Here is a 9,282-nt window from a genome sequence, read left to right as displayed (position 1 = left end):
TCGTGTTTGCTGATGTGTAGCAGGAGAAGTTTTCTTTCATCAATGTATATAAATACATTTAGATCAGTGTTATCAAGTGGAGACGTGTCGTCTGTGTTTATTTCCATTAGTCTATGATTTCAACATGTGAACATTATAGTCACTGTTAAGACTCGACTGCTGCTCTGTTGTAGAAGATGAGTCCATGAAATGATTTAGTTACTGGAAGTAAAGTTTAAGACAAACCAGCGTGAATAAGCACAGATACAGTCATTATGTACAGAAGAAAACTGAAAGTAGAAACACCAGCAGGACAAACTCACACGTTTAGTGTCTGTGTGTGTTTGTTGTGTCTCAGGACAGGATTGTGGTTCAGGGAGATTCTTGTCGTCCAACCTGCTTCATCTGTTCAGGTTGTGATGCTTTGTTTTTTTATTCCGCTCAACAGAGAAGCCCATCAGCGTGACCACCATCATCATCATCGCTCTCGCTGTCGCTCTCGTTGTCTTCAGCGCTGTCATTGGACTCATCGTGTACAGGAGGAAGAAAGGTGAGAGACCAACACAGAAGCTTTGTCCAATAGTTCTCTGGTGTTTTGATTTTAGACTTTCTAATTAATGCTCGTTCAGATCAAACCTCATGAAACAAACTTCAGCTCCTCACACACCAACATCTGTTTCAAGAGCTGCAGGGTTCACACAAAGTTTTCTAACTTCCCTCTGCACCACAGACTGTTTATAAAAAGCTCTGCACACAGCGTCCAGCACACAAACAATAAGAAGTGACAGTATGTTGCCGATCGTTTGAGGAGGATCGCCACGAGAGAAAAACATGACACAATTCAGTTTGTGTTTTTACTGTAATAACTGAAATCATTTGTATTTTCTTTTTATTTCAGCCCAATGTACCTCACCTGGTAAGTAAAACTTCTATTTCTGTTCTGTTTTCTTTTTATACTAATGTGCTTTATGAGGACATCACGTCACGTTTGCACAGCAGCTGAAAGTACGAACATGTCCAGTTTTATAAAACACCCCCAACACCTCTTTGGTCCACTTTGTACTGGTCCACTTTGTACTGGTCCACTTTGTACTGGTCCACTTTGTACTGGTCCACACCGGCGACAGTCAGGGAGGCGTTATGTTTTCAGGCTGTTCATCCGTTCGTCCCCATCTCGTGAACACGATATCTCAGGAAGGCCTCGAGGGAATTTCTTCAAAATTGGCACAAATGTTCACTTCTGCCCATTTTTATTTCAGTGGATATGAGGCTCCCCACAGGAACCTGACCCAGTGCAGGACTCTAGTAAACCCTCTGTAGATTAGATAGGGTTCATTTCGTGCTGCAGAGAGTTTTCAGGACGGTTCCCTGCAGTGTTGGTTGTTTGTAATAAAAGTGTCTGTTCAGAGGAGGATGGACTAACGATGTGTTTCTGACCTCACAGCTGTAAAAGATCCAGGTGCCTTAGAGCCGCTGAAATCAGGTGAACGAGGTTCTAATTCTCCAAGTGAGACGTCCTCCTGAACACAGTGAGTTGCTTCATCTGTTAAACAAAACTGCCTCAAACTAAGTGCAAAGTAACATATGTGTGATCATGTGTAAAACCTCTGTTTTAATTAGAAATAAAAAAATCTGCTGAGAGCAAGGCACAGATCAGAAACCTTCACGTTAATAGGACAGATTAAATGTTGAATTCAAACTCAAATATCAGCAGTGACACAACAATTCAAATGTTAATAAACCCAATATTTAGGGCTTATCAATTTAAGATCAGTGTATTTTTTCTGAGTAAACTTTAATTTCACTGAGAGAATGATGGAAATATTAGGTCTCAATACTGTAAATACATCAAATACGTGGCTTTGTGGAACTGAACATTTCATTTTAATTTCTTTTTTCTCTCTTCAGGTTTATGGACGAGAAGCAGTGTCACCACAGTCTCCCCCTTACGCTGGGAACTCATTGATTATTCATCACTCAAATCATAAACTGATATTCAGGGTCAGACATTGATTGAAATACAAATAATACAAATTTTAAAAAAAAAACGACAAATATGAAAAATAAATGGTGGCGTTGATTAAATTTGATCTTTTAGTTAAAAATAAGAAATGTAAACTTCCCTCTGATAAATGTTTGTTTAAATATTGGTAAATCAAATGAGGATTATTACTTTTTCTTTACCTGGAGTGAAGTAAAACACATTTTAAAAAACAATGAAAGTATCACAACACTGTTCACATGCAGTTAATTTATAGAACATCTTAGTTACAGTTTTATATTTAAATATACATATATAGACACCCACACATCCACATCTTAGGATCTGGAAATATGATCTGTCTCATGATTCCATAAATCTGTTGCTATGTGACTCACGTATCTCGAGAACCGTTCATTTTATCAGCTTCACACTTGACCTGTGTGTTGTTAAGGGCCCAAGGAAGTGCAGTGTTGAATCTGGTGGGATTTGGACAAGTGATACAATCAATGTTAATGGAATTAAAATAACTTTATAAATTACACACAATAATGAGTTGTTGTCACACACGGACACACAACACGAGCATCAGTACAAAATTAGTTTTCCAGTTAAATATTCTGATTTTATTTTATTTCTAATTTGGCCTGAACAAGAAATGAATTAATCCAGAGTTGCTTGTTTTTTTTTTGTTTGGTTATATTCATGCTTTGCTGTGTTCTTAATCTTTAAAGTTCATTTTAGTGGAGATTATCAAAGGGTTGTGGGATGTTTTAAGTATCTCATATGAAATGTTAATATTTCCTGTTAGTTTTTAGGGACAAGGGACTTTTCTGTTTTAGCCTTGTTAACATTTACACTGCAAAAATGAAAAGGTTCGAACAGCGCAAAATTACTGAACTTATCTTTCGTAAGTTTAAAAACTTCACATTTTCTCAAAGCTGCGAGTTCCAGTGTCCCTGCTCGTCAGGCTCCAGAGGATTCAAGCAGTTTACTCCACATGCAGACGTGAAGTTGATCACCCTGAGCAGTGATGTTCTCCATATGAACATTTGAATACATTGATATCGTCTTGTTGACCACTCGGACACTTTACCGTACTCACTCAGTCACATTCACTCATACAGTGTTTGTTCTGTCACACGTCAATCACACACATTGTCCACGAAGCTGTCAGGGGTAGTTTTAACATTCTGATTCTTGCTTATGGACACCTGGGCATGCGGACTGGAGTAGCTGGGGATCGAACCTGTGCCCCTCTGGTTAGTGGACGATCCAGTCTACCTCCTGAGCCACAGCTGCAGAACCAGATTTTCTGTCCTGTATTCAAGCTAAACACTCACCTTTATGACGTTAGGTCACGTTTCCCCTGATGAGACATGAGACGTGTCATATCACAAACGTACCATTTTGTGTTTTGCCAACATAACTTCAGCAACTTTACAAATTTAACTTAGCAAAGTTAGTTGAAGCAAATACGTTTACAAATCCATTAAATATTTTCTGTTGATTATATTTAGAAATCGCAGGAACACAATTTCAAGTTTTCATTTTTACAGTGTAGAAACTGAACGTTGAGGCTCAACTTCTCTTCTTGTGTTGGGTTTTTATCAATAAATGTTAAATTAAGCTGCTTTGCTGTTTCATTCCTTTTGTACTTCTGTTTTTAATAAAGTCTCTGATGTTCTCTGGGATTTCTGCCTCTTTGTGATTCAACGTGTAGAAAAGTTCAACACATCTGTGAAAGTTCAAATGTTCATTATTGTCCCAGAGAATAAACTAATGTGGATTTGACCTGTAAGAGCAGCAAGGAAAAAACTATTTGGTCAAACCTGTGAGTCTCAACAGGAAAACGACAAAGACATTTTACACATGACAAGAAAATTATTGTGTTGGTTTTATTATGAAGTAAATTCTCATGTTTGATTTGCTGCTGTCTTTAATAATCTCATTATTATTATTATACAGTTGTTTTTGTAGTCGTGTGTAAAACCACTTTGTGATTGAGTGTGTTTTCATTATCAGACATGAGCAGATCCACTGATCTCTCGCTGACACTCACTCAGATCAGAGCGGTGCTTTGCTTCTTCCTGGGAAAACTGAAATCTGCCCGGAAACCGATGACATTGGAACTGTGAAGGAATTCGTTTTTAGGCTGCTTGGACTCAGCTAGATGTAATGTGCTGTGGGACCCATGGGCCGACACATTTCATTATCTCATTTGTATGCCTGCTACACCGGTGTTTGTCTGATTTGATATCTGCAAGAGAACTGAAGCCATCAATGCAGTCCCTGGTAATGGCACCTGCTCAGACTCTGCTAAATAATTGGACTAACACTTTTCCAGTCCAACTTGTTGAACACTCCTTCAGACTGAGAGATGGCAAGACGTTAGCCTTGATAATTGTCGCATTGTCATAAGCAACTTGCGTAAGAACATATCAGGATAGATGCTTTTGCACGTCCTGTTTGTCGTAGTATTTCTCTAGATCCTCCTGTAATGATCAGGTGATCTAATTATTATTATTATTGTTAGTAGTAGTAGATGTAGTAGTAGTCGTAGTAATACTAGTAGTAGTAGTAGTAGTAATACTAGTAGTAGTAGTATTTCTACTCTGATGACCGTTGTGACCTAACACCGCAGCTCGTCAACAGAGGGTTTTATTTTGAAGGTTTCAGCGGATATCCTGTTCCGGTGACTTGTGGGTGTGTTGCCATTAGCAGAGAAGCTAACCGGAAGCTAACAGCGGGACAGAAGTTTCTGAGCTGGTTCTTCACCGGAGTCACGTCACACTCCCTTTCAACCCTCCTCCCCCCCACTACCAGATCTTCCCTCCACCACACCGGAGGAGGAAGACAGAAGAAACCACAACCTGTACAATATTCGTACAGTGAGGTCTGGCCGACAGGGATTTCGTATAATGTTATAGATATTCTATTTGTCTAGTTACTCTCCCGAACACGACAGGTGATGACATGTTGAGCCGCTTGTTGTCTTTTACCCGCTGGCTGTCCAGGTGCTGTCCTGTAAACGGTTCCGGGCTTTGTAGATAATTGGCAAACTCTTTGGAGGAAACCTGGTCTTGTTGGGAGAGACGCGTTCCTCCCACTTGGGATGGAGCAGCTCTCTTATCTAGGAATATTACCCAGTGTATTAAAGGACAACCCAGAGGTGGGACCAGGACGCAGAGCTGCAGTGCTACACACTTCTCTGCGCTCCCTGTGGACCAGTCACACAACCACAACCCATAGAGACTGTGTCTGTCCCCCGTCCCGTTACATTGTTTAAATCAAACAATAACAGAGGGAGAATTCCACAAACAAATCTAATACAAATTAACACAACCTCTGCAACAACTCAGGAAACAAAGACTTTTAAATGTGGTCTTTTAAACATTAGATCATTATCATCAAAGGCTGTTTTAGTTAATGAACTAGTCTCAGATCAAAAAATAGATTTATTGTCCCTCACTGAGACCTGGCTGCATCCTGATGAATGTGTCAGCCTAAATGAATCTACCCCCCCCAGTCATATAAATTCACACGTTCCCAGAGAATTCGGCCGAGGAGGTGGAGTTGCTGCTATTTTTAACTCCAGTCTATCAATTCATCCTAAACCTAAACTAAGCTACAACTCATTTGAAAGTCTTGTTCTTAGTCTTCCACACCAATCAAAGAAACACCAACAGCCAATCATATTTGCTGTAGTTCACCGTGCTCCTGGGGCTTATACGGAATTTTTAACAGAATTCCCTGAGTTTTTATCAAACCTAGTCCTAAAGACGGATAAAATTATTATTGTTGGTGACTTTAATATTCATGTTGACAATAATACAGATAGCCTTAGCGTAGCATTTATTTCAATACTAGACTCAATTGGTTTCAGTCAGTGTGTACACCAACCTACTCATTGTTGTAACCACACACTTGACCTTGTATTATCATACGGTGTCAAAATTGAACATCTAACAGTACTCCGGCGCAATCCAATTCTATCAGACCACAATTTAATAACCTTCAACTTTTCATTATCAGAATATATGCCACTAATAAAAAACTCATTTTCTAGATGTCTACCTGATAGCGCTGTAGCTAAATTTAAGGAAATAATTCCGATTACATTTAAACCCGTATTATCCGTCGATATAAACAACAAATTCATTAAAAACACGAGCTCCACTGAGATTGACCATCTCGTCGATAGCTCTGTAGACTCATTACGATTAACATTAGACTCAATAGCGCCTCTAAAAAAGAAACATGTAAAACATAGTAAATTAGCTCCGTGGTATAATTCCAAGACACATGAGTTAAAACAAGTATCAAGAAGACTAGAAAGGAAGTGGCACTCCAGCGACCGTGTTGAAAATCTCCTAGACTGGAAGAGCAGTGTTAAAGCATATAAGAAGGCTCCACAAAGCAAGAGCTGCCTACTACTCAAAACTAATAGAGGAGAATAAAAACAACCCCAGGTTTCTCTTCAGCTCTGTAGCCAGGCTGACAGAGAGTCACACCTCCACCGAACCCAGTATTCCTCGATCCCTAAATAGCAATATCTTTATGACCTTCTTTAATGATAAAATTCTAACTATTAGAAATCAAATCAACCATCTCCTGCCCTCAATTGGCACTAATACCCTACCAAGAACAGAAATCTCAGAAACGGCTGAGAATCTTATCAATTATTTAGACAGCTTCTCTCTGATCAGCCTTGATCAGCTGACCAAACTAATGTTGTGCCATAATGCATCAAACGTGATACCATAAAATGGTGTGCCTTTCAGCATTCAATAAATTTGGTTATCAAAATAAAATATGAAATATTAATATTTTATTATTCATATTAAATAATAACTTTAATTGATTAAAGTTACCTCGGGGCACCACCCTTCAAAGGAAGGGAAAAGATAGCCAATTTATTGAATAAGTCTCATAAAAGTACTAACTACAAATTTGGAACTCTGATTCACAATTAAATTAATAACTCTAACCAAAATTACCATATAGATAGTTAGCTAAGTTGAAGGATATGGAGTTCTTGACAGTGTAGAGGTTGGCAAAATTCACTTATGCAACATTTATAAAAAAGCATTTGTGAAAGTAAAACATTTATTATGAATATAATAAAGTATAAAACACAAATTACTAACAGTGTGATTACTAAACAAAGATGTGTATATGAGTATATGTGTGTGTGTCTGTGTGTCTGTGTGCTTCCAAAATGGTGGCTGGCCAAAGAGATAACACCCTTCCTCCACCTATTGGAATGCTTACGACCTGTAGAGATAATGAGGTGAAGAGTTATGCGTGTGTCTGTGTGTGTGTCAAATTAGACAAAGTTACTAGATTGGATGCAACGAAAGACTGTGAAGAGCATAACAGACTAACATTACTTTCTCAATAACTTGTACCCAAAATATCACAACACCACAAATCAAACTTATAAACATCACACCAAATCGAATAAACAGTCTTGCTTAGCCTAGTATAATTATTAAGCCCAGTTGTGTTACCCGTCCGTGGAAAGGGGAAAAAGGAAGTTGCTGTGCAGTTCGCAGTTTTGTGTCGTCTTGCAAGTCTGTGGCTGTTGCCTTGGTAATTCTGTTGAGCTGTGTAGCTCAGTTGCTGGTTGAAGTTTTCCTGCAGGACATCGCATCGCTGCTAGGAGGGTTGGTAGAGCTTGGAGTATGAGGAGGTTTCCTTGGTGAGATGAGCTGGAAGCTGCACCTTTGTGCTCCTCTCGAAGAGTTGGATGGAAAAAGAGGATGTGAGCTGGAGAAGAGGCTCGACAGACTTCCCTCCTGTGGAAGGATGGTAGGAAGAGGGCAGAAGAGGGGAAGACCTGGCCTTATATTGGCCCGGTGACCTCACAGGTCATGGGGTCCAGAGTGACCAATGGGAGTTGAAACCTGTGTCCCTGGGGGGGTTTTCACACCTCTGTGTGATGTTGATGGCCCCTGGGAGACTGAGTCCTGGAGGGACATGCGGCTTCAGGCTTTTGGTTGCACATATAGGCAGAGCTTTGGTCTCCCAAAAACCAGGTCCCAACAGTAATCTCATGTTCTAAACCAACAACTTGTATCTTAGATCCCATTCCTACAAAATTACTTAAAGAAATTCTGCCCCTAATTGATAGTTCGTTACTGAACACAATCAATCTGTCATTATCATCAGGATATGTACCACAGTCCTTTAAAATAGCTGTAATCAAACCCCTTATCAAAAAACCCACCCTAGACCCAGAGGTTTTAGCCAATTACAGACCGATATATAATCTCCCCTTCCTGTCTAAAATCCTAGAAAAAGTTGTAGCCAATCAGCTGTGTGAGTTTCTCCAGGAAAATAATATATATGAAGACTTTCAGTCGGGATTTAGAGCCAATCACAGCACAGAGACAGCCTTGGCAAAAGTCACTAATGACCTTCTAATAGCTTCAGATCAGGGGTTTGTGTCTGTCCTCGTTCTGTTAGATCTCAGTGCAGCATTCGACACAATTGACCATCAAATTTTATTACAGAGACTAGAACAGTTAATTAGCCTTAAAGGAACCGCCCTAAACTGGTTTAAATCCTATTTTTCTGATCGCTTTCAATTCGTGCAAATTAATGATGAGTCATCTGCGCGCACCAAAGTTAACCATGGTGTTCCACAGGGCTCTGTGCTCGGCCCAATTTTATTCTCACTATATATGCTGCCACTAGGAAACATTATCAGGACACACTCGGTAAATTTCCACTGCTATGCGGATGACACCCAGTTATACTTGTCAATAAAACCTGAACAATGTAATCAATAAACTAAACTCCAAGCATGTCTCAAGGACATAAAAACCTGGATGACCCTCAAGTTTCTCTTATTAAACTCAGATAAAATAGAGGTTCTAATACTTGGCCCTAAACACCTTAGAGCAGGGGTGTCCAAACTTTTTTTCCCGAGAGCCACATACAGAAAAATATACGAAGGACTGGGCCACTCACTAGACGTGAGGTATACTGCCTCACTTCTCATGCACTAATATTGGCAAAATCAATCAAATGCAGGTAAATTACGTTTGATAATTGAACATGTTTGAAGAAAAAAAGCCTCCATCTTAGCTCTCCATTAGTAGATTTTCATTTTATTTTTTACAAAAAGGTTGGCAGCTCATTCTCTCAGTGACTTCATTGTCCTGTATGAAGGGAGAGACAAGAAGAGAAATAGGGGATGTGGATATTTCAAGCTTATTACACAAATAAATTATTGGGCTTGTTAACACATCAACTAACGTTTGTTAAAAAATTGTCATCAACTTTAATTGACTGAATTTATTAAGTAATTGGGC

The 9,282-nt window shown here is 39.3% G+C and overlaps 1 protein-coding gene across 2 annotated transcripts in view; it reads left to right on the top strand.

Moving 5' to 3' along the window:
• LOC117774927 (mamu class I histocompatibility antigen, alpha chain F-like) overlaps positions 1 to 2,004 on the top strand; it is a 2,404-nt gene extending 400 nt beyond the window's left edge. The window contains exons 2-5 of one of the 2 annotated variants that reach the window (XM_034607641.1): positions 428 to 529; positions 878 to 895; positions 1,424 to 1,508; positions 1,888 to 2,004. In XM_034607641.1, the coding sequence (XP_034463532.1) occupies positions 428 to 529; positions 878 to 895; positions 1,424 to 1,503 (200 nt within the window). In that variant the 3' untranslated portion in view covers positions 1,504 to 1,508; positions 1,888 to 2,004. The remainder of the gene's footprint in view (positions 1 to 427; positions 530 to 877; positions 896 to 1,423; positions 1,509 to 1,887) is intronic. The other variant, XM_034607642.1, reaches the window with a different exon arrangement.
• The last annotated feature ends 7,278 nt before the right edge of the window (positions 2,005 to 9,282 follow it).

Source organism: Hippoglossus hippoglossus, chromosome 14 (assembly GCF_009819705.1).
Source record: "Hippoglossus hippoglossus isolate fHipHip1 chromosome 14, fHipHip1.pri, whole genome shotgun sequence".
In the NCBI taxonomy this organism is placed as follows: Eukaryota; Metazoa; Chordata; class Actinopteri; order Pleuronectiformes; family Pleuronectidae; genus Hippoglossus; species Hippoglossus hippoglossus.
This window is presented reverse-complemented; position numbering and strand designations above follow the sequence as displayed.